The sequence below is a fragment of the Myodes glareolus genome, chromosome X (assembly GCF_982192425.1).
Source record: "Myodes glareolus chromosome X, mMyoGla1.1, whole genome shotgun sequence".
In the NCBI taxonomy this organism is placed as follows: domain Eukaryota; kingdom Metazoa; phylum Chordata; class Mammalia; order Rodentia; family Cricetidae; genus Myodes; species Myodes glareolus.
The window spans coordinates 89,850,045-89,875,344 of NC_142053.1; the positions used below are offsets into that span (position 1 = coordinate 89,850,045).

Below are 25,300 nucleotides of genomic sequence, written 5' to 3' on the forward strand. Positions count from 1 at the left end.
TTTCCCAACCACACACCCTTGACTTTCTGCTAACCAACATCTGTTTTGGTTTTTTTTTTTATTTAAATCTGGTTTCATTTAGTATGGAGTGGCCTTGAACTCATGATTCACGATCATCCAACCTCACCTCCCAAGTGTTGGAATTAGAGGTGTGTTTTAGCAAGTCCAGACCACACATTTTAAAGACATTCTTGCTATGCTGCACACAGAGAATTTAAGCTTGCTTTGTATCCCAAACAGGCCTGGAACTGAATCCTGCTTCACCTGAGCGATGGGATTACGAATACACACCACCAGGGTCAACTGTGCCTGTATGCTTCTCTTCAGCACATCCTTTCGGGAACCAAACACATTCAACTCAGAAAAGCAAGCATCCTTTGGCATCTGAACTCAAGAACAATACATCTGGATAATGAAGGAAATTCTGTACTGGCTAGGTCCTTGTCAACTTGGCACAAGCAAGGGTCATCTGGCAGGAGGAACCTCAATTGAGAAAATGACTCAGTCAGAATGGCTTGTAGGCAAGTCTATAGGGCATTTTCTTGATTGATGGCTGATCATGTGGGAGGGCCCATCTCATTGGGGGTGGACCAACTCATGGGAAAGTAGCCCTGGGTGCTATAAGAAAGCAAACTGAATGAGAAACCTTGGAACACACAGTCCTAAATGGGAAGTCTCTATCAAATCCGACCTCTCAAGGCTCAGAGAACCCCACAGAAGAGGAGGCATAGTGAGTATAAAAGCCAGAGAGAATGGAGGATATCAAGGAAACAAGGTTCTCTAAATCAGCATGAGCAAAGCTCACGTGGACCCACGGAGACTGAAGCAGCATGCACAGGGCCTGCATGGGTCTGCACCAGGTGCTTTGTACATATGCTATGGCTTCCAGTTTAGTGTTTCCATGGGATTCCTAAGTGTGCAAACACGTGAGTATCTGATTCTTGTGCCTTCTTTTGGGCACTTTTCCTTCTGTTTATTTTGTCAAATTCCAGTGTGTTAGTTTTTGTTTTATCTTATTATATTATATTATGTTTTACTATCTCTCTGAAGCCTTTTTGTTTTCTAATTAAACAGAAAGGGAGTGGATACAGATGGGAAGAGATGTGGGGAGAAACTAGGAGAAGAGGAATGGGAAACTGTAATCAGGATATAGTATATGAAAAAAATCTACTTTCAACAAAAGAAAACATTGCATTAGTGTGAAAAAGAAAAAGAAAAAAAAAGCAGGCTGAGCAAGCCATGGGGAACAAGCCAGTAAGGAGCATTCCTCCATGGTCTCTGCTTCAGTTCCTGTCCTGACTTCCTCCATGATGGGCTGTAAGATAAACTCTAAGCTGGAATAAACCCTTTCCTCCCCAGCTTGCTTTTGGTCATGGTGTTTTGTCACAGCAATAAAAAGCAAATCAGAACAAAGTTGATGCTGGAAATAAACAGCCACTCTTGGTGGTGATAGAATTTAATAACTTAATAATAAACACAGCAGCATCCTAACACTCATCAAATAAGTAAGACAACACAAGACCTTATTTGCCATGCCTAAGTATGTCTTCAGCCTTGGATTTGCATGATGGCTCCTCTCCTCTCCTCTCCTCTCTATGGAGCCAGTCTCACAGCGAATCAGTGCCTGCTTTGGCACTGTCTCCTCTGGAAAGCTCATCCTAAGCTCATCGGCACAGACCCTGCCTCCTCTGAAGTGCCACCAGATGTTATTCTCCGTACCACCCTTGCTATCTCATCCTCGGGCACCTTGTATTTAAGCATTCATTTGAGTACATTCTCCCCACACAGAATATATGTTCCCTCATGGTGGATTGCTTAGACATGTTTTAAGACTGCACATGAAGCCAAAGCCTAGCTTCTTCTGGCTAAGTGCCTTAGCTGTGACTGCTGGAAAACGGACTCACTGTCTTGGCACAATAGAATGCTTCTTCCTAGGAGTCTTTGTAGTAACTCTGTGTTCAGGAGGAGAAAATCGAATATCTCAAATAATACCAGCTGCCATTAATCAGTGGGAAATGACAGGTTATCAGTAAGAGTAACTCCTCAGTCTTATTCTACCACGAGAGCAAAGCCCTGGGAAAGCAAGACCCTAATATGCTGAGATGTCCTAAAGAGAAAAGAAGCTCAGTTCCTTCCTGTATCTAGATTAGTACACCCTCTTTTTAAAGTTTTTTGTCTTTGTTTTTTGCTTTTTTGGGGGGGGGGAGCAGGATCTCTATACATAGTTCTGGCGGCCCAAGAGCTCACTATGTAAAATAGGCTCCCTTGAAATTGTAGAGTTTCATCTGTTATGGATTTGCTGCGGGGTCGAGACCACGCGACAGGTCCACAAACCAAGGTGGCTGGTCCCCAGTGAGTGCTGTGGGCAGATGGCAGGTGGGAGGCACAGATGCTGGAGTCTCCGGGACTGCCGGAGTCCCAAAAGCAGCCAGTCCCAAGCGGGGACTGCGCACGAGACCATGAGGCAGGTCTCCATGTGACTGCGGCCGGAGGGCGAGAGAGACAGATAAACATACAAAGTAAAGTTAGACATTTATTAGATGGGTTATGGAGGGGAAGGAAAAAGGGGTGAAGGGGGGGAGAGGGGTTGAGAGAGAGAGAAGAAAAAGAGGGAGAGAGAGGGAGAGGGAGGGAGGGAGGGAGAAATGGAGGGAGGAAGGGAGGGAGAACAGGAAGAGAAAGAGTGAGGCTCTGAGGCAGCAAGCAGGATGGGAGTGGTCGTGGTTTGTCTCTTAAAGAGACAGAACAATCATTACACCATCTGCCTTTGCCTTTGCCTCTGCCTCTGCCTCTGCCTCTGCCTCCTGAGTACTGGGATTAAAGGCATGCACCACCACGCCTGGCCTATGCAACATATTAATGACAGCTAATGAATTACCATGATTCAGAAAATCTTGTGAGGAGTAAGCACATTGTATTGCATTGCAATTTTTTTTAAGCACTGGACCTCACAGATGCTAAAAAAACATTCTGCTACTGAACTACATCCCAAGCCCTGAACATTTTTTTTTAATTCAGGGACACAATTACTTGCTAGCCCAACAATCCTAATAACATTGTAGAGATTCATGAACTACTATGAAACTTGATTCTAACAGGGATTGTCTTCCAGAAAACATCTAAATAGCTCTAAATTCTCCATACAATTTCAATGACTCTATGGTCTCCAGCACATATTCACGAAAACCCAGTTCAGTAGTTCAATAGGAAGAAGTAACCGATTATGCCTAATTAAAACTCAGCTTACCTACTCCCCACTGGACGAAGCGATCCACCTTGGGTTTAGTATGGGAGTATATTTCCTAAGAAGATAAGAAGAAATCGAAAGAATAGGGCTTGTCAATTGGAAAGCAGCAGAATATACTTGTCTTTACTGAATAAATTACCATTATTAACACTGTTCAGTACAAGGGATAAATCTGGGGCCTCCAGCAGGCTAAGCATATATACTACCATTGCGCTACATCTCCAACTATTAAGTTTTTAAACTAAGGGATCCACTTTCAGTTTTACTGCTTTCTTTTCTCTTCTGTAATTTCCCTTTCACTAGTAGCCTGGTCATCAGCATGCTTTACTACTGTTATGGGAAGCAAAGACTTGAAGTAAAATGGTTTTGACAATCTACTCTTCTGACTCCTAAGACTGAAGGAAATAAGAAGACAGAAAATTGAGTGGTTAGAGGGATAGCTCAATGGTTAAGAGAACACACTTGTTTTGCAGAGGACAAGAGTTCAATTTCCAACACCCATGTCAAGTGGCTGACAACTACATAATTCAAGCTCCAGGAGGATGCAATGCCTCTGTTCACAGGCACCTGAAGGCAGGTGTACATAGCCACACACGTAGACACAGACACACACATTTAAAAATGACAAAAAAAATTCTAAAATAAGACAAAATTGATATTCTTGATAATCAGAGATGATTCTTTCCCCCATGAGGCTATTAACACCATCTTTCAAATTAAGTCTATTTTATGATTTGCAATACTTTTAGAGCCTACATTTGGAAAATCCTTCTCTGAAGCAGGAATGGGCTGAGACCAATGAGTTGATAACTCAATTTTAAAAAGACATCCCAATCCTAAAGTAAACAAACTTATCAACATTCTTCTAACAATACAATGGTTTTGAGGAGCTAAAGATGTATCTCAGTGGCAAAGTGCTTACCTAGCATGAGTAAGGAACTGAGTTTCATCACTAGCTCTGGCCAGCAAACAAATATATAAGTCCCCACCCCCAAAGAAAATAAAAGCGCAAATAATAAAATGGATTCTACATGGGCTGGAGCAATGGGTTTGATTGCCAGCACCTGCACGGTGGCTCACAGCTATCTGTAACTGCAGTCCCAAATATTGAATGTGGAGGAGAATGTAAAGAACTGATATCACTTCATTATAAATCAACTATTTTTTAGACAAGATCTCCTAAGTAAATTGGGAGCATGGAGACCATGGAATAGGGTAGAAGGGATGGGGAGAGGAAGAGAGGGAAGTGAGGAAAAGTATATAGCTCAATAAAAACAATTAAAAAATTAACTATGGGTTTCTTTCCACAGGAGCCAGCTACCTCGTTTTCTTAGGATGGAACCTCTCCCTGGGACCTGGGTCTTGCTGATTAGGCTAGGCTGGCTGGCCAGTGAGCTCCAGGGATCTACAAAATTCTGTTACCCTACCACTGAGATTGCAAGTGTATGCCATCACGCCTACCTTTTAGTGGATACTGGGGCCTGAACTCCGGTCCTCACTCAGTAACTGAGTCATCAGCACAATTTTGATATACATTTTTACTTTATATTCATTTCTTTCGATTAATGTCTCATGTTTTATACTACAAACCAACAAGGTAATTATTTGCCCTCTGCTCTCCAGTCAAGATGCCACAACCCTTCTTGTGAGAGGGAAATTCCCCTTGCTGCCACCAGGATGCCAAATTTCATTGTATCTGCTCTCTGGTTAGAACTGAAGAACACTTATAAGTTAGACACTCTTAACTTAGGACTCTTTATTACACCTTTTTCTAAAAACACGCAGTCAAGGCTGGGCATGATGGCTTACATCTGTAATTCCAGCACCTATGCTGGTCAGTGAGGCAGGAAGATCACCAGCCAGTCTGAGGACAATGCAGTAAATTCCAGGCCAACCCTAAAGAGTGAGATCCTAAGAACCTCAAATAAATAAATAAATAAATAAATAGAAATTAATTAATAAATAATGAAACTAAAAATTAAAACATACAACCAATATAGACTTTTTACTATTAACTCTTAAGTAGCTGTACCTGACACCAACTTGTATATGGCTCACAATGATGTCGGAGTTGCGAGAAGTTTTCTTCAAGTTGAGTCCTTGGCTCCTCCACATATTTAGATTGACCCTCAGGAACTGAGTAGAGTGAAAGCTACACATATTAAAAACAAAAAAGCATATGCTATGAGATCGTGTAACATGACCAATTTTATAGGTTAGCATCGCTAATAATTTATAAATTAGTTACCTTCAGGGTTGGACGCAACCTCTAACTTTACTTCAGATGATCTTTGTACCTTGTTTCCTCAGTAAGGATAAGGACAAGAAGGCAGGACTACAAAGGGCCCTGACTTCTCCTGATCTACTCTATCTATTGTTTTGTTTTGGTAGTGTGGGGGTAATTATTGAACCTAGGGCCTCAAGCAGGCAAGGCAAGCACCTACAGTCCCTCTACCCACTTTACAGACTGGTAACTGGTATTTTACCTCAGACGCAAAGTGGAAAGCATCCTACTGCTCTAAGAGGTGAATGAAGGTTTATTTGCAGGGAGGACACAGGTCATGGTGCATGTGTAGCAGTCTGAACAGCTTTCTGGAAGTCATGGCGCATTGTGGCAGTCTGAAGACAACTTTCTGAGTCAGGTTTCTTCTACCATGTGGGTCTCAGGGATCGAACTAAGTCATCCAACTTGGCAGCAAATGTTTTTATTATAACTGAGTCATATTACCAGCCCTTGAGTTTTGTTTTGTTTTCTTAAGAAAAAAGCTGAGAGGAATTGAAGAATAACTGGCTATCTGAATCAAATATCAGAATGCTACTGATCAAAGCAGGTGAGCAAATCCATTGTCCACCTAGAAGAGTCTTCTCAGTAGGCACTACTAGTTCTAAAGCCTGAGGGGGGAAGAAAGGAAAAGGGCAGCTAACAAGCTTCACATAAACACCATTAAGAAACCTTGCCGGGCCACTAGTGACTTCTGTACATCATTTTATTACAAGGTAACAGAAATTGAATAAAATAAAAAATCCAAATAATTACTGTGAAGTACAGAACAAAAAAAGGATATAAATAATGGAGAGAAGATGTCTTAGTTCACTGATCTATTATATACAAATATTTATTTAAGCATCTCTAATCTTGCTAGGAACCAGAAAGAACCCAGGCACTTAAATCCTTTGAAAGAAAAATGTGAAAAGTTTTCTTAACTTGATAAGCAGTCCAGACTCAGGCAGGCCCCTCTGGAAAGTGAGTTGTCCAGAGCCCCATAACTGAACAATGTGCAGAGAGTGGAATATTTTGGAACCCTCAGTCCTAAACGGAATGGATGTCTTCTCCAAACCCCTCCTCTCGGGGCTCTGGGAAGCATACAGAAGAGGAGAGTTGTAAGAGCCAGAGGGGATGGAGGATTCCAAGAAAACAGTGTCTTTCAGACACTGTATGACTAAAGCACACATGAACTTAGCATGCATAGTGTCATGATTGTTCTGTCTCTTTAAGAGACAAGCCACGCCCACTCCTTCCCCCATCTGCTGAGACAAGCTGATCTTCAGCTCTCTCTCTCTCTCTCAGAGAGGCAGCTTCTGTCTCTCCGACTCTTTCTCTCCCTCCCTCTCCCTCTCTCTCTCTCTCTCTCTCTCTCTCTCTCTCTCTCTCTCTCTCTGCTCCTCTCTCTGCTCTTCTCCCTTTCTCCCCTCCCTTCCATAACCACTAAATAAATATCCAATGGCGTGCCTATCCGTCTGTCTCTCGCCCGCTGCCGCCTGCGTGGTCTCGTGCGCCCTCCCTGCCTGGTATCTCGGGATCTGCTGCCCCCTGCCTGCCACCACATGGCCCGCTGCCTGCAGCGGCTTGGGGACCTGCAGCATTTCTGCTGCCTGCCACCACCAGGGATCTCGCAGCATTTTTAATAATCCATTACACATAGGGCCTGCACAGGTTCAAGCTGAGATAAGGAAGTAGACACAGCCCCCCATCCCTAACCATGAAGCTATCTCCAACTGACCACCTCTTGCAAAGAAAAAAATTGGTTCTCTCCAATGAGTCTCACTGGAGATTAAATACACTTAAGGGCAGGTCCCATGCCTTGCAGTAGATGACCAACACAAAACAAATTCAATGATATTTTTATAGACTTTTGTCCCATATTGTTTCATTTGGGCATTTTTCTGTTTTACTGGCCTTTTGTTTTTATGGAGAGAGAATGGTTTTTCTTTGTTGTTTTAAATTATAATTTGCTTGGATTTTTTTGTTTGCCTACTTGTCTTCTCAAGAAAGAGAAGTGTAGAGCTGGATGGGTGGGAAGGAGGAAAGGATCTGGGAGGAGTTGAGGGAGGGAAAACAGTGATTAGAATATATTGTATGAAAAAATTTCAATAAATAATAAGTACTTACTAAGAAAACAAAAAAGTGAGCTTTGCTTACAATCTGGGATAGAGTAAGCTCTCCACTAAAAATTAAATCTATCTATGAGCTATACCTAGCAACATTCAACTATCATCTGTGGAAAAATCAGAGTTCAGAAGTTTTCCACAGAGAAAACAAACTCTCAGGAAATGTATGTCTTCTTTTCAAATATTTTCTAAGTGTGCTAAGGGTATATGTTAATATCCAGTACCTCAAAGAGTAGAACTACAAACTTTTTATCATTTGATACATAATTTACAAAAATTCTCCTAACTAAATCCGATGTTAATTATGCACCAGACAGTATCAGCACATTACCTCATCAACCGTCATGTAATTTTTGTGAGGTGAGTCCTTTTTGGGTGCTGCATAGACTCTGAAGGTGAGCAGGCTCAGGCTGGCTGGCCCCACACATCTCTGAATTACCTGAAATACAAAAGAAATCTTAAATCTTTTGTCCATGCTACATACAAAGTACTACAAGGTAAATAGGCCGATAACCTCAGACATTCCCACTCAGAAAAGCTTACTGTTCTTTCTGAAAAGTAAATGCATTTCTGAAATTCAGAGGATGTCAAAACTTAAGCATATATTCTGAAAGAAGTCAAGTTTCAAGATTTTATCTTAATTTCCTAAAGACAAAAGTTCTAAAGCCTTCAACTAAAAAAAGACACTAGGCAAAAGCTAGGCAAATTGATATCAATCTATATTAAATATATATTACATCTCTGAAAAACATCTAACTTATCATTTTTCACTCACACCTGCCTTTCTTTCTGTACATCGTATCTCAGGAATAGTGACAACCTCACCAGAAACTGAGGACATTTGAAATTCACTCCCAAAATATAATAGATCAATATTAACTACAATCACTATGCTATGCAATACATCTTTCCAACTGTATCCTCCTAAAATTTTGTATTCTTTGACCAATAACCTTCCTCAATCCAAATCCCAGACACTGGTAGCTATCATTCTCCTATCTGCTTCTATCAGTTCAGTATTTTTAGATTACATTTAAATAAAGGGAAAATATGAAATAATGAACAAGTTAGTTACTTCCATTTAGACACACTATAATACATATTTCAAAGCATCATATATATACATACACATATATATATATATAAAATACATGCCTTTTCCCCATTTAAAATTAAAAATAACAGCTGGTGGTAGCCCACACTTTTAATCCCAGCACTCAGGAGGTAGAGGTAGGTATGAGTTCAAGGCCAGCCTGGCCTACAGAGTGAGTTCCAAGATAATCAGGGCTACATAGTGAAACCCTCTCTTAAAAAACTAAAAAAACGAAAATAAATTAAAATTAAATCCCAATGTCATCTTCATTACCACCGTCAATCCTTCTGGTCACTAGGCTCTGGCGACTGTACCTATTAAATGATATCACTTCTACTTGCTCTTCTTTATTCCCTCCTGTACAGTGCTTTCTGGAGCTCTCATTTCTTTCCTGAATTGTTTTTAGCAGCAACCTAAATAGTTGCCTAGCCCTCTGTGGATTCAAAAGCACCACCAGATTCACTGCATCTGCTTCCATCAGTTGCTAGATGCAGGGGTTCTATGACAACATTTGAGATAGTCACCAATCTGACTACAGGGCAAGGGCAGTTCAGGCACCCTCTCCACTACTGCTTAGGGTCTTAGCTGGGATCATCCTTGTGGAATCCTGGGAATTTCTCTAGTGCTTGGTTTCTTGCTAGCCCCATAATGGCTCCCTCAATCAAGAAAACTCTTTCCTTGTTCTCCATCTTTGGGCCAAGCTCCCAAAGTCCAGTTGAAGAGAGGGAGGAGTGATAATATGAGCAAAGAGGTCAAGACCATGATGGGGACACCCACTGAAACAGCTGACCTGAGCTAGTGTAAGCCTTCTAACTCCAGCCTGACAGCTAGGAAACCATCATAGGACTAAACTAGGCCCTCTGAATGTGGGTGACAATTGTATGGCTGGGGCAGACTGTGGGGCCACTGGCAGTGGGACCAGGATTTATCCCTGCTGTTTATTCTGTTTATCAACTGATAAAATGTACCCATAAAGATCAGGCTCCAGTTTAGCCTGTGGGGCATTTTCTTAATTAGTGACTATTGTGGGAGGGCCCAGCCCATGGGGCCACCCCTGGGCTAAGAAAGCAGGCTGAGTACACTTTGGAGAACAAGCCAGTAAGCAGCACCCCTCCAAGACCACTGCATCAGCTCCTGCTCCAGGTTCTTGCCCTGGCTTCCTTCAGTGATGGGCTACAGTGTGGAAGTGTAAGCCTAATAAGCCCTTTCCTCCCCACCTTGCTTTTGATCACAGTATTTCAGCACAATGATAAGTCTAACGAAGACAAGGCCCTTTATTTATTCTCCCAGATACACACCTTTCATCTTCCTAGGCCTTCCATTTAAATTATGTAGCTTTATCCTTTTCAATAAAAGACCTTTTTGTGTGCCTATGGCCATGTGGGGCTTCAGAATCATCGGAGGACTGCTTTAAAAGTGAAGATTCTAGCACCTTCCCCTAAAGAGTCTGACTCCGTAAATCTAAAGGAACCCAATAACATTCCCACCACAAGCCAAGTTTCAGAAACCACCATTCTACAAGATGCTTAGGGAACAGACACTCACCATAAGCTGGTTTGCACAATCAAGTGCCTTATTTTTAAGAACATTTTAAAGACAATGAACTGAAATGAAAATTGCCCAAAACACTAAAAACAATAGCATGATTAATTTATACTCCCGAAAACTCTCCCATCTTAATCCAGGTACAACTAATTTTGTCCTCTTCCTTCTCCTCCTTTCCTGGGGGTGGAGTACCAGGGATTAAGCCTAGGGGCTTATGCATGATAGAAAGTGCTCTATGCAGCACTTGAGCTACAGCCCCAGCCCTGACCGACACTCCACTCTAATACTCAACTACTACCTTAACCTCTATCTCCAGGAACAAATCTGGTCTAGTTTTCTAGGACTGATTTCTTTGTTGTGAGGGAGGGAGTTACAGGCACTTGCAAGACACCTGATGTGGGTTCGGGCACCAAACTCTGACCTTCTGAAAGAACAGCAGGCGCTTTTAACTGCCGAGCCCCTCTTCAGCACGTTTTCTTTTCTTTGTTCTTTTTTAACAATTTCTGGAGTTTTGTTATATGGTGGTGGTGATGGTGGCGGTACCGAGACTAGAACTCAGGCCCTCGGGCATGCTAGGCAAACTCTCTACCCAGTTTATAAGAATCTAGGGCTTATAGCCAGGCCTTTAATCCCAGCACTTGGGAGGCAGAGGCAGGAGGATCTCTGTGAGTTCGAGGCCAGCCTGGTCTAGAGAGCAAGTGCCCGGACAGGCTCCAAAGCTACAGAAAAAATCTTGTCTCAAAAACAAAACAAAAGAAAAACACAAGTACGTATAGCCTTTATTTAGCAAAGTCACCCAATAGACTGATGTTTAAAGTCAGTGTTACTGGGAATGGCCTCTGTAAAGAGAAGTAACGAAAGAAACCAAAGGTTTAAAACATGAGGATTTTTTAAACACATCACAATCTTTGCAGCTTTATCCACAGAAGCTATATGGGATCCCATTTAACAGCTGTTATTTTTGTAATATTAAAATAATTTCAATCAACTTTTTGTTTTTTGTTTGTTTTTTGTTGGTTTTGATTTTTTTTTGGTTTTTTGAGACAGGGTTTCTCTGTAGCCTTGGAGCCTGTCCTGGAACTAACTCTTGTAGACCAGGCTGGCCTCGAACTCAGAGATCTGCCTGTCTCTGCTTCCCAAGTGCTGGGATTAAAGGCATGTGCCACCACTGTGCAGCAACTATAACCTAATTGAAGCAATTTGATTGCAAAACTTGTATGAGCAAATCTATAATGTTTTATTTTTATTTTCAAGTATCTCCCTACCTGGCCCAAACTGGCCTTGAATGCTCCATCCTCCTGCCTCTAGATCCTGAGTGCTGAGATTATGAGCGTATACCATCATCATACCTGGCTCTATTGCTTTAATTATTGCATTGTAGCTATTATATCACTTGGCTCACTGTCATATAACCTGTACATTAAAATGCACAGCTCTTTCCAAAGTTATATAAAAGCATATTAAATCTCTGTGGAAAATAAATATTACCTGAACATTTTAAAAGTAAATATCATTTAAAATTAGATATTCTTATACTTACAAAAGGAAGCATAACCATGTTTTTCCCCCAAATGTTATACTGATTCTTTGATTATTTGTCTTGTCTCCAATAGCTTATCCATTTGAAATAGAATGCACCTATGACTAACGGTACAATGTAGTTCAGGAGTAGGGTACATACCTAGTCTTCAAGACCCTAGGTTCCATCTTCAGCACCACACACACTAAAAACCGTTTCTTTTGACTTTCCAGTCTTAGAGGTAAAATCTGAAATGAGTGAGCTGGAGAGATGGCTCAGTGACTAAGAGCACTGGATGCTCTTCCAGAGGACCCAGGTTCCATTCCAAGCTCCCAGACGGCAGCTCACAACTGTCTGTAACTAGTTTCAGGGATCTAATGACCTCTTCTGCTCTCCGGGCACCAGGTACACACATAAGAGCACAGACATGCAAGCAGGCATAACACTCACAATTTTTAACATGTGAAATGGACTTTTTTAAAAGTCTATGAAAACTGACCACACTTTCAAGGTTTTTCTTGTCCTAAATAATTAACATAAAACCAAAAGATAAAATGTGAATTTTTAAGGTAAAACAAACTAATAAAAATAATCAACAATTTGGTCCAAATAACATTACACAGGTATCCGTAAGAACATATTCACAATTTCTTTAATGTGAATTAAAAATAAAGAGAAACATTTCAGCTGGGCGGTGGTGGCGCACGCCTTTAATCCCAGCACTCAGGAGGCAGAGGCAGGCGGATATCTGTGAATTCGTGGCCAGCCTGGTCTACAGTGCTACTTCCAGGACAGGCCCCAAAGCTACAGAGAAACCCTGTCTCGAAAAACAGAGAGAGAGAGAGAGAGAGAGAGAGAGAGAGAGAGAGAGAGAGAGAAAGAGAGAGAGAGAGAGAGAAACATTTCAAATCCACTCGCAACTCTAGAAGCATCGAAAACAGACTACCTTTCCCTATAACAGGCGCTCATTGGGGATGTCTATGTCACACAGCCCCCCCCACCCCCGCCCAGCTCTGTAGGCAAACAAATGTTCTACCACTGAGCTATATCTACCTCTATCCTTACCCAGCTTTTCTATGATGGGCACACATCCAACACAACAGAGACTCGCTCTGGGTAGGGGTGAAAGGGAGGTAGACAATAGACAAGTGGTCACTACCTGTACCATTAGGAATTTTGAAAGGAAATAATATTTCAGTATTGGTTATAAATTTTTTTTAAAAAAATATGTATTTTCGAGAGCTTGTTTTGCCTTCCTTTTATCCACCTCCATCCGAGGCCTGCGGGGCCGACGAGAGCACTCTTGCCAGTGCGCGGAGGTCGGAGCGGGCGGGCACTAAGACCGGCAGGGCTGTGCAGGCCGGTTGCAGAGCTCGCCCATCATGTCGCCTCCCTTTCTAGAAAGGGATTCAGCAAGATCAAGGTGAAAAGGAGAACCCCATGCGGGAACTTCGCATCCGCAAGCTCTGCCTCAGTATCTGTGTTAGGGAGAGTGGAGACAGACTAACCCGGGCAGCCAAGGTGTTAGAGCAGCTCACAGGCCTGTCTTTTCTAAAGCTAGGTACACCATCAGGTTTTTCGGCACCAGGAGAAATGAAAAGATTGCTGTTCACGGTACTGTCCGTGGAGCCAAGGCAGAAAAAATTCTGGAGACATCTGAAGGTGCGGGAGTATGGGTTATGGAAAAATAACTTCTCAGATACTGGAAACTTCGGTTTTGGGATTCAAGAACACATTGACCTGGGCATCAAATATGATCCAAGCATTGGGATCTACGGCCTGGACTTCTATGTGGTGCTGGGCAGGCCAGGTTTCAGCATCGCAGACAAGAAGCGCAGGACAGGCTGCATTGGGGCCAAATACAGAATCAGCAAAGAAGAAGCCATGCACTGGTTCCAGCAGAAGTACAATGGGTTCATCCTTCCTGGCAAATAAATTTTATCCAAAAGCCCAATAAAATTTTTCTCAGAAAAAAATATGTATTTTCTAAGTGATGTTGATAAATCATATACAGCCAGAATTTATCGCCACCATATGTAGCATATAAAAATGAAACTTACTTTTTATATGTAATCACAGCTTTCATTTCTAAATGCCTCTGAATCAAAATTTAAGCCTATAAGAAATTCATTTTCCATCTATTTAAAATAACAAAAAAGCAGAGCTGGAGAGATGGCTCAGTGGTTAAGAGCACTAGTTGCCCTTCCACAGGACCCAGGTTTGATTTCCAGAACCCATATGACAGCTCACAATGTCTGTAACTCTAGTTCCAAGGGACTAGATGCCCTCTTTGGGTTTCCACATGGTGTACATGCACACATCCAAGCAAATACTCTAACACAGAAAATTATAAATAAATCCTTTAAAAAAGAACAAAAGCCTATTAGTAAAATGATATTTGTCTTAAAAAGTAGTGGAGGTAGACTGTAGTATAATTCCATCGATGTTTCTAAAAGGTCACACCAAGGACATATATAGGTATACTAAGGAAAGAGCATGGAAAGATGCACCTCATGGTTGCCTAGGATACGTATTTAATAGGAAGCATTTGCTTATCAATTAAAGTATTTCCAAACCTAGGTTTTGTCTTCTAAATACAGTACCGTCTCTACAGAGCAGAACTCTGAACTCCAGCAAGAACTGCCTGTCAGCCTCATCTTAGCTATTGGATGCTTTTTGTGCTTTAAAGAAAATTGCAAATTTTTTAAGTAAAAATTATGTCTAAGATTCAGTTAGTTGAGGACAATGTGGATTTATAGTTTAAAAAAGTCTTTGTTTAAAAAGGAATAAAGACAAAATAAATAATATTTGAGCTATATGCAGCAAACTTAGCAGAGCTGCTGATCCTAAAAACAAGCTCAGAAGCAGTGTTTTCCAGGTTACATAAGCCACCAACGCAGAGGGTAGGAGAGCTGCCAGAGTCCTTAGACCACACTCTTGCTTACTTATCGGTCTAATCTATGTCATAGCATGATACAGGAACCAGGCCCTCTCGTGTGAATCGTGATTCAGTTAGCAGCACAGAAGAACATAAGCTGCTATTTCACAATGACTGACAACTGTGGACTGAAGGAAAAGAATCCTTTGCGAGGTCCATTAAAAGATGCTCAATATACTGGACATATCTGAAATACAATCCACTGAGTGTTCCTTCCAACTACAACATCTAGCATGAACTTCTGAATCTCTCTAGCACCCGCAGAGGGCCCCTCGTCCTCACAACAACAACAGCAACAAAATCCTCACGTAGAAACTAGTATGGGCTCTGAATAAAAAATAGTGCAACGCTCCTGAGTCTTTTGGTTAATATCTAGTATAAATTATACTACATTGCTTCAAGGATTCGCAAAAGAAATTTGAAGACAAGTAACTACTTCAAATGAGTTTTAAGGAAAATTCACTCTACATACAAGTATACTATAATTCATAGTTGTACCATAAAAATACAACTTAACGCTGGGTGGTGGTGGCGCATGCCTTTAGTCCCAGCACTCTGGAGGCAGAGGCAGGCGGATCTCTGTGAGTCGAGGCCAGTCTGGTCTACAGAGTGAGTTCCAGGACAGTCATGGCTGTTATACAGAGAAACCCTGTCTCGAGAAAACAAAAACGAAAGGAAAAAAATTGGCACTGCTGAAGTTTCCTAACAAGACTAATATAAACTAGGGGAAACTTAGCAAAAGTTCTAAAACATATTCTTTAAGATTTATTTTTTTTTATTTCTGCAGATAAAGAGAATGCTAAGTTAGTGTCTCTCTTGCAACGTGGAGTTGTTCAAGGTCTTAACATTGCACTCAATTCTCCTCCACTGAGGATTTTTTGTTTTGGTTTTTAGATGAGTTTTTTTTTTAAGATAGGCTCTCTCTACATAGCCCTTGTTGTCTTGGGACCTGCCATGCAGATCAAACTGGCCTCGAACTCACAGAGATCTGCCTGCCTCTGGCTCCTGAGTGCCGGGGTAGAAGGCGTGCACTCCCATGCCAGCACCGCCACTGCTTTGTGTGAGGATTTTCCTCTCTGTTTAGAAAACCCTTTCAGGGCTAAAGAGATGGCTTAGCAGTTAAGAACACTGGCTGCTCTTCCAGAGGACCTGAATTCAATTCCCAGCAACCACATAGTAGCTCCCAACCATTTATAATGGGACTGGATGCCCTCTTCTGGCATGTAGGCACACATGCAAATAGAGTACTCATACACATAAATAAATAGATTAGAAAAAGAGAAAATCCTTTCAACCTTGGCTGGTTAATTTCAAAGGTCAGAGAAAACATGGTTTTTTTTAAAGCATGATACCCCCTGCTGGTGTTCTATGTGTTCTATGTTAGTCTCAAAGTTTCCCAAACACTCCACAAACTGGATGCCTAGATTCCCCACCTTTAGCGGTTCTGATGTCATTGGTCTAGAGTCCACTCTGGTCATGGAAATGTCCATAAGCTTCACAGGTGACTCAAACATGCAGTCTTGGTTGAGACCCACCCCATTATAATGTACTTATTTTATCTGTACCAATAAGCACATGTGAGATTGAAATCAAAGTTTCACCATTACCTAGAGGTATTGAAAACCTAGAGATCACCGGATTCCACTGAACAAATGAATCTTGGGGGCTGGAGAAATGACCTGGCAGTAAACAGTGCTTCCTGCTCTTCTACAGGACCCAAGCTCAGTTGCCGACTGCCAACATCCATGCGCAGCAGCTCCCAGCCGCCGCTAACTCCAACCCTAAGGGCCCCAGAGCCCTCTTCAGCCCTCCATGGGCGCCAGCACACACACAGCACTCATTCCCACATGCATACAAATGAAAAATAATTATTACCAGAGGAAAACTAAACTAGAAATTGTATCTTAAATAATCGTGATGCCTGGCTAGATTTAGGAACTCTTTCTAGGTAAGAACTGAGTCGTCTCACTTCTATTCCACAGAATATTAACTAACCACGCCCAGGCCACAGCCAATGATAAAACAAAATCTGTGAAATGAAGGAATTCTAGGACCGCACAGGGGGACTGGATGTATATATTCAGTACTTAAACTTACTACTACAGCACAAAGAAAAACTGCTTCCGACAACAGAATCCAAACACAGGCACTTCTCAAATGGAATTTTTTAAAAAATCCATAATGCTCCCTACTGCCCTGATCATGGAAAGCCAAATCAAAACAATGGTCACAGGGTTGGAGAAAAGGTTTAATGGTTAAGAGTACACACTATTCTTACTACTCTTATAGAGGACCCCAGTTCGACTCCCAGCACCCACATCAGGTAGCTCACAAACTCCTGGAACTCTAGGTTTAGGGAGCCAACACTTCTCTGATCTCCTTGGGCACATACATAAACACACAGGATGTCAGTGTGGCAATTTCTCAGAAAATTAGGAAACAACCTTCCTTAAGACTCAGTAATCCCACTTTGGGGTATATATCCAAAGAAGGCTCAATCGTCCCACAAGGACGTGCTCAACTATGTTCATAGCAACTTTGTTTGTCATAGCCAGAACCTGGAAACAACCTAAATGTTCCTCTACTGAAGAGTGGATAAGGAAAATGTGGTACACTTACACAATGAAGTACTACACAGCAGAAAAAATGACAGCTTGAATTTTGCAGGAAAATGGATGGAGGTAGAAACATTATTTTGAGTGAGGTAACCCAGACACGGAAAGACAATTATCACATGTACTCACTCATAGGTGGTTTTTTAACATAAAGCAAAGAAAACCAGCCTACAAATCACAATCTCAGAGAACTGAGACAACAATGAGAAACTCTGAGAGAGACTTACATAGATCTAATCTACATGGAAAGTAGAAAAAGACAAGATCTCCTGAGTAAATTGGGAGAGGGTTGAAGGGGGGAGGGGAGAAGCAGGGAAGGGAGCAGAGAAAAATGTAAAGCTCCAATAAAAATCAATAAAAAAAATGGGCTTTTATAACTCCAAAACAATAAAATAAAAAGGAAACAATGATCACAGTTTAAACATTACCCATAACAAGCTACACACATTGTACTTCCTTATACTATAGTACAACACCGATACTATCAAGCCTAGAACCTTCCAAACCGGCAATTCCCAAAGCCAGACCAGTCCCTACCATTTATTCTGTCCCCTCTATGCAGAGACTTGTAGTAGCAAACCTCTCAGCAGAGCCTTTGCAACCCCCCCCCCTTTTTTTGGTTCTCTGGTCAGTGCCTCTTCCAAATCTTGCCCTATTCATGAAATCATCAACTTCAAAAGCACAGGGAACACGCACTAAGGATCTTACTAAATAAATTCTTTACTATTCAAAGTGTGATGGCCAGCAGCATCAATAACACTGAGATGCTAAAAAAACCAGGAGCATCTGAAGGGCCATCCCACTCGAGATTTTAACAAGAGTCACACACACATTAAAGTCTGATGTACTGTGGCTCTCATCTGACACAATAAAATGTTTTCATTCACTGACATACACGATTTTATTTATATATAGCATATACTTATTTTTACGCATAATATAGTTCTGGAGGTACTCTGTATACTACCAGAGGAGAACAGTAAACACCAACCCAGCTACAAACCCTGTGATCTACAATGGTGACCTGCCTGAAACATACGTTGGTGCAAAAGTGCCAAAAGTTGTGGAAGTAACCAATCACTGTTTGATTGGAACTAAGGCCCATATCATAAAACTGAACCCATGCCTGACACTGCCCATGTACCCAAGAGCCTGAGACTTCCTAGGCCTAGGGACATACGGGAAAAGTAAACACTACTGTTCTGCTAAAGAATGTAACGATAAAATGACTCCTAATAGTCTGCTGTACTCATAGATCAGTGCCTTGCTCAACCATCACGAGAGAAGCTTCCTCCTGCAGCAGATGGGAACAAATACAGAGACCCCTAACTGGACAATATTCAGAGAGTGATAGACCTTGGAACACTCAGTCCTAAATGGGATGTCTCCATCAAATCCCTCCCCTCAGGGTCAGGGAACCCTGTGGAAGAGGAGGAAAGAGTATTGGAGTGAGGAGTTGCGGGGCAGGCCTGCTTTTCGTCCTGCCCGGCTCCCGCACGGCTAGCTTAGTCCCAGAAATAACAACACACAAATTGTATTCATTTAAGCACTGCCTGGCTCATTATCTCTAGAGAGTTAGTTACTGACTAACTCTCATATCTTGATATTAACCCATTTCTAATAATCTGTAGCACCACGAGGTGGTGGCTTACCGGAAAAGATTCAGCTTGTCTGACCTGGTGGCTGGCTCCATGGCGTCTGGCTCATAGCCCTCTTCCCAGCATTTTGTTCTGTTTACTCCGCCTACCTAATTTTCTGTCCTATCAAGGGCCCAAGGCAGTCTCTTTATTGACCAATGAAAATAACACAATAGACAGATAACCCTCCTCCATCAGAGTATAAAAGCCAGAGGGGATGAAGGACACCAAAGAAGCAAGGCCTTTTAAACACAGCATAACAGACACAGATGGACTCACAGTAACTGTTGCAGCATGCACAGGGCCTGCACAGGTCTGCACCAGATGGGGCACAACGCTGAGAGAAGTGGACCCAGGTTCCATCCCCAGCACCCATATGGCATCTGACACCCATCTGTAACTCCAGTTCCAAGGGATCATGTGCCCTCTTCTGGCCTCTGTGAGCACCAGGCACGTGTGGTACACAGACATACATGCAGGCAAAACATTAATACACATAAGATAAAAAAAAAATTAAAACTAAAACAAATGTTCAACACAACTAAAGACACAAAGAACAACTCCCGGAATTTCCAAAACATACCCAAATGGGGTGGTACCAGTCAGCTGAGAACCACTGTTCTACAATCACAACATTCTTTTCCTTCCCTCTTTCTCACTCCTGTAAAAAAAAGCTTATCTGAGTCATCCATCTATGTCAGTCTTTCATTTCCATCAATTAACTTACATGTATGAGGATCACGAAAGAGTTTCCAAGACCCCGAGTCAATGAACACATTCACAGACTCATGAATTTACCCGACGCGGACACTGCTGGTTGTGTTTCTGCTTTCCACTACACCGCTTCCTCCCTGAAGAACCGCACTGTGGTCATGAAACCATTCCCTTCCCACGTGTTTAAGCAAAGTGATCCTGTTTAACTTAAACTAACCAGAGCCCAACATTCCCCTGGTAGCTGTTATGGGGCTAGGGACAGATACCTGACCCATGTTGGTCCAATCAGACCTGAAGGAAAAACATAATCCAAGCGTGGGAGTTTTATCCTCTCCTCTTCCCCTAGTGAATGACAAAGTATTGTTACCGGCCGTCATCTTGCCACCATAAGGAAAATCGACAATGCCATAGTAAACCCAGGAGAGCCACGTCTTCGATGACAGTGAGCCAACAAATCAATGTGTTCAGTGTCCACCCTTCCTCTGGGTTTAGGGAGCTAATTCTCCTCAGTATTTAACAACTAGACGTTTATTACCCTAATTTTAACCAATAGAAAAAAACCAGGCATGGAGCAGTTAAGTGGCAAGCCCACTATCACATAGCTAGACACTGACAATACCACAGCACTGGAAGGCAGAGACCATGATCTGATTTTGCAGCCCTTATTAATGCCGAACACTACAGCTGCAAGAAACTTTTAAATGGGGAGCACAATTTTGAGGTTGTATTGGCACTATTCTGTGAATATTACGTTTCTTGGAGGACTGATTTTATAGATTTTGGGCTGCTTGTGTGTGTTTTGTTTTGTTTTAGAAAGGGTCTCTTTTTGTAGGTCTGGTTGTCCTGGAAATCGCTATGTAAACCAGATTGGCCTCGAACTCACCTGCCTCCGCCTCCTGAGTGCTGGGATTAAAGGCGTGCGCTGCCTGTGATAATTTTTTTAAATGACAAAATATAAGTGACTTTACGAAAGAATAACTTAATGCTAAAATACAGGTTGTTGAAAGTCTTCACTGTAAATGTCTACCTTACGGTAGGCAGGTGTTCAAAAAAACACCTGTAAGGAAGGGGAAAAGAGTCGACTTCTCCACACTGATGCTCACTAAAGCGTAAGCGACAGCTTCCCCCTCATAGCCTTTCCTTCCTCAGCCAACCCTACGTCTTCGGAGACTGACCCTCCCCCACCCACACGCCAGGTTCTGAAACCTGATCCTGCCAAGCAACCAAAGCCATAAAGGCTGCAGCGTCGGGAACTGGCCTCATCCTACCCACGAACCCAAAAGAGCATTAGCCGGGGAAGTGGGTACTATAGCGGCGTTGTAAATCTTCAAAGGGTTTCATTCGCGAGAGAACTAGTCCAAGGCCAATCCCACCCATCTAGGGTTCCAAGCTTCAGCCTCACAGGTGCTGGTACCAAGCAGTGAATGAATCGCCGGGCCAGGACTTAGGCAGCCCGGAGGTGGGCAAAGCCTCGGGAGGAGCCGAGTCTGATCCACAAAAAAAGGTCCCACGGGAACGTGGGAAGGGCTCCCGGCGTCTGAGAGGGGAAGATGACAACCGTGACCCAGCTCCACTCTCTCACCTTGAACATGTCGCTGGCAGCCGCGGCTCCGGCAGGGTCACCCCTCTCTTGGTCCCGCCCCCTATAGAAAAGCGGCTACGGAGGCCCGGTTAGATCCTGATTCCCTTGACCGCGAGCAGGCTGGGGCGCACGAGATGCTGTTGCTCCCCGCCTCCACTCAACCGTTCAAAAGCGCCAATCAAACACCGCTAGATGGCGCGTTACGTTGCTTAGCAACCGACGTCGCCCGCGCGCGGGAGCCAGACGAACGCAAGCCCCGCCTTCTTGGCGGTTTTACCTCAGAGGGCTGTTGCTAGGCGGCAAAAGGCAGGAGCTCCGTGTAGGCGGCAAGCTGTGGTAAGAGGGCGGCTCCTTGGCACTCCGCAGCGCCGCGAACCTACTTTCGCCTCCACCTCCACCATTGGGCACTAGGCTGTGCCAGATGGCAGCCTGTGAACTGCAGTAGCCAGGCGGTGGCGCCCGACGGACCCGGGAAGGCTGCACCAGCCTCTTAGAGAGAAGCTGCAGATCGACGGTGGGGCTTCGATTTACCTCACTTAAGGTTTTTTCCCTAAAAAAAAAAAAAATGTACCGTATACTGAATGTTCCTTAAATTTTTAGGTTAAACTAAATGCCCCACGTCATTTAATCGCGAAAAAAAATGACCTTTTTTTAAAAAAAAGTACTAAAGTGTAAATCTGATAATCAAATAGTTGTCCCATTTAATACTAGTAGAAGGTAAGTGATGGTATTTAACTATTCGCAAGAAAAGCAAGCATTATTAAGGACGTAATCTTATTCCTCCCACACAAGTCGATAGGCACGGTTCTCATTGCCGAGTGTCCAAGGCTGCGGAAAATCTAAAGCTAGGATCCAGTTCCAGGTAGTCTGCCTTTTAAATCTCTGCGCTAGCCTCAGCAAACGCTAACCCGAACCAGAAAGACGGTGTATTTCGTATTTCGTTCTGCATTTCTGTCCTAATTTGACAGAAGATGGAAGCCACATGGGCATCCTGAAGATTTGGAGATTTGTTCAATGGAAGGTCACTGTCCTCTTATCCAAAGATAGTGCTAGAAACCACCTGCCCTTGAAGAAATTAGGGGTTTTTTTTCTGCGAAAGAAAAAAACCACAAAACAACAACAAAAATGCCCATCTGGGGCAAACTGGAGCATTCCAGTAAGAAAGTGTTAAGTTTGTCGTAATGTTTGAGTTTTGACTTGGTGATATGTGGTTAAGTTTTTTTTTTTAATTTTTTAAAGCAGGACTTGGAAGTGTTAGCAAGCTTCACGGTGGGGAAAGTGCTAAGGCTCGACTGAGTGCCAGAGCAACCCCCAAATGTTAAGGGCAGCTTTTTTCCTTCTCAACAGAATTGTATGTTCCAAGCCACCCCATCTCCGATCCCAAAGGAGAATTACTGACTAGATTCCGAAGGCTCTGCATCAGTAAGGTAATATCTTAGAAGTGCGATCCCAGCGGGAGCTCTTAGTGCCCGGGGTACGTGAACCGGGGAAAGAGGGAGCTGACAGCTTCACCTCCACTAAACTCTGCCTGAACTTCAGCATTTCTTCCAAGTACAGTGGAGGCAACAAGCCTCCAGTATTAGCAGTACCTGTGAGTGTCACCAATAGAAAGCGGAGATATTTTCACACCACCTACAGTCACGGCAGCCAACTAAAAATATCACTTGTCATTAATACAAAAGTACAGTGGTTATTAATTTTTTGTTTTATGCTTAAAAAAGACATATCGTACTGCAATTTCATTTTAAACGGTATTTTGAAGATATAACTAAGATTTTGAGAGCCTCATCCAAACTGGAATGTAATGCTTCAAAACTGTTTTTAAAAAGTTATAGGCACATATAATTTCATACGTGCCTGCTCACATCACCAAAGGGGTACTGAGCCACGGGGAGTGGGGGCGAGGGGAGGATTAAGTAATTTGCGCAAAATCTCAAAATCTCACAAGTAACCAACTAAAAGAGGACTGGGGAGATGGCTCATAAAAACTGGACCAAAAACTCGACAGAAAATGTGTAAAAACCCTCTGCCCGGTTTCCATAGTCAGCAAAGTACCTCCTGCCACTAAGGAATTTGTGAGACTGAATATCCCTGAATTACTGCTCCAAAGGGTTAGCTTCCAGAGTCAGGTGTGGTGGTGAGCGACTGTAAATCCCAGCATGTGGGACATTGGGACCGGAGGATGATCAGTCTAAGGCTATCCTCTGCTGCATAATGAGATCGAGGCCAGCCTCAGCTACAGGAGACCCTGCGTCACAAGAAGAGATGTTCACTTCCACTGTAGGGTGAATAGGAAAAAGCTAGGAGAGAGGGGGCCAATTAGGAGGGCGTGCATAGATTCACTGTCTTTCCCACAACCACATGACAGTTTAATAAAAGAATATAAACTGTAAGCGACACTAGACGCACAATGCTTTCTTTTTAAAGGGATTCTAAAATTAACACAACAATCATATGGCATTTAAGTCTAGTCCAAATGTAATAATGTGGGGATTATGACTTTAATAGCTTAATGTATGTGTGTTCAGATTACTTCTTTGTAGGGAAAATGAAAAAGTCCTCAAACACAGCAGGTACTGGTGCTCCAAACTCAGATAGTCACAAGACACAGTCGGCACGTGCTGCAAAGATAAAGGCAAGAAAAGAGTAAGAAGCCATCTTTTTGCCTTTTGTCGTTTCTCCACAACTAGACAAATTACAAACTTACCTGGGGTGTTTTTTTTTTCTTTTGCTTGTCTGTTTGTTTGTGTGTTTTCTGTGTTGTTTTTTATTTGTTTGTTTACACGACGGGGTTTCTCTGTGTAGCCCTGGCTGTCCTGGAACTCCCGCTATAAATCAGGCTGGCCTCGAACTCACAGAAATCCACCTGCCTCTGCCCGCTGAGGGCTAAGGCTAAAGGTGTGCACCACCACCCCGAGCTAAACTTGCCCGAGTTTACTCAGATAACTTTAAACATTCATTAATGTGTAAATTAAAATTTTGCTGGTTTTAAAAAAATTCGCTTCAAGTTGAATATAGCTTTAGAATTTTATAATTTACAAAGCGTAGTCACATGCCTGCTTGATAATACTGCAGCCTTCTGAAACAGTTTTGTTAGTGCACATGTAAGTAAGTAAAAGAGCACTGGGGAGATGGCTCAGTGATTAGGACCCCTCACATTAGGTGCCTTACAACTACCTGAAATTCCAGTTCCACAGGATCCAATACCTTTGGCCTCTGAGGACCTGCACAATCCCATGCGCTGACACACACATCCATGTAATTAAAATATTTTTAAATCTTCAAAAAAGGGAGAAAAAAACACAACTGGGAAGAAAGTTAAGCCAGTTAATGAATGGCATCAGCTAGAATTCAAAAGGTTTATTTCTGTACTTTTTTTTTTTTAAGAAGGATGACTGGCCTGGAATTCACAGAGATTTGCTGCCTCTGTTCTCAGGTGCTGGGTGCTTTTCTTTTTTCTTTTTATTTATTTTTTTATTTTTTTGAGACAGGGTTTCTCTGTGAAACAGCCCTGACTGTCCTGGAACTCACTCTGTGAACCAGGCAGGCTTTGAACTCACAGAGATCTGCCTGCCTCTGCTTCCTAAATGCTGGGAATAAAGACGTGCACCACCATCCATGTGATTTTCTTTTTTCTTTTTTTTTGATTTTTTTTTTGAGACAGGGTTTCTCTGTGAAACAGCCCTGGCTGTCCTGGAACTCACTCTGTGAACCAGGCAGGCTTTGAACTCACAGAGATCTGCCTGCCTCTGCTTCCTAAATGCTGGGATTAAAGACGTGCACCACCATCCATGTGACTTTTTTCTTCTTTTTTTTTTTGAGTCAGGGTTTCTCTGTGAAACAACCCCAGCAGTCCTGGAACTCACTCTGTGAACCAGGTAGGCTTTGAACTCACAGAGATCTGCCTGCCTCTGCTTCCTAAATGCTGGGAATAAAGACGTGCACCACCATCCATGTGATTTTCTTTTTTCTTTTTTTTTTTTTGATTTTTTTTTTTTGAGACAGGGTTTCTCTGTGAAAC

At 42.6% G+C, this 25,300-nt stretch overlaps 2 protein-coding genes and 1 pseudogene across 7 annotated transcripts in view; 2 read left to right on the top strand and 1 right to left on the bottom strand.

The window, feature by feature from the left end:
* The window catches only part of Apoo (apolipoprotein O), a 47,409-nt gene extending 25,983 nt beyond the window's left edge, over window positions 1–21,426 (bottom strand). The window contains exons 1-4 of one of the 4 annotated variants that reach the window (XM_048449812.2): window positions 21,280–21,426; window positions 7,968–8,075; window positions 5,280–5,399; window positions 3,248–3,302 (exon numbers count right to left, since the gene is read on the bottom strand). In XM_048449812.2, coding sequence (XP_048305769.1) covers window positions 3,248–3,302; window positions 5,280–5,399; window positions 7,968–8,075; window positions 21,280–21,288 — 292 coding nt within the window. In that variant the 5' untranslated portion in view covers window positions 21,289–21,426. Of the gene's footprint in view, window positions 1–3,247; window positions 3,303–5,279; window positions 5,400–7,967; window positions 8,076–19,262; window positions 19,388–19,566; window positions 19,651–21,279 lie in introns of those variants that run through there. The other 3 variants (XM_048449813.2, XM_048449811.3, XM_048449810.3) reach the window with 3 other exon arrangements.
* On the top strand, window positions 13,205–13,742 carry LOC125410316 (large ribosomal subunit protein uL5 pseudogene; annotated as a pseudogene).
* CXHXorf58 (chromosome X CXorf58 homolog) overlaps window positions 21,427–25,300 on the top strand; it is a 29,440-nt gene continuing 25,566 nt past the window's right edge. Inside the window, exons 1-3 of one of the 3 annotated variants that reach the window (XM_048449809.3) lie at window positions 21,485–21,793; window positions 22,627–22,706; window positions 23,808–23,925. In XM_048449809.3, the coding sequence (XP_048305766.1) occupies window positions 23,828–23,925 (98 nt within the window). In that variant the 5' untranslated portion in view covers window positions 21,485–21,793; window positions 22,627–22,706; window positions 23,808–23,827. Of the gene's footprint in view, window positions 21,794–22,626; window positions 22,707–23,791; window positions 23,926–25,300 lie in introns of those variants that run through there. The other 2 variants (XM_085684565.2, XM_085684566.2) reach the window with 2 other exon arrangements.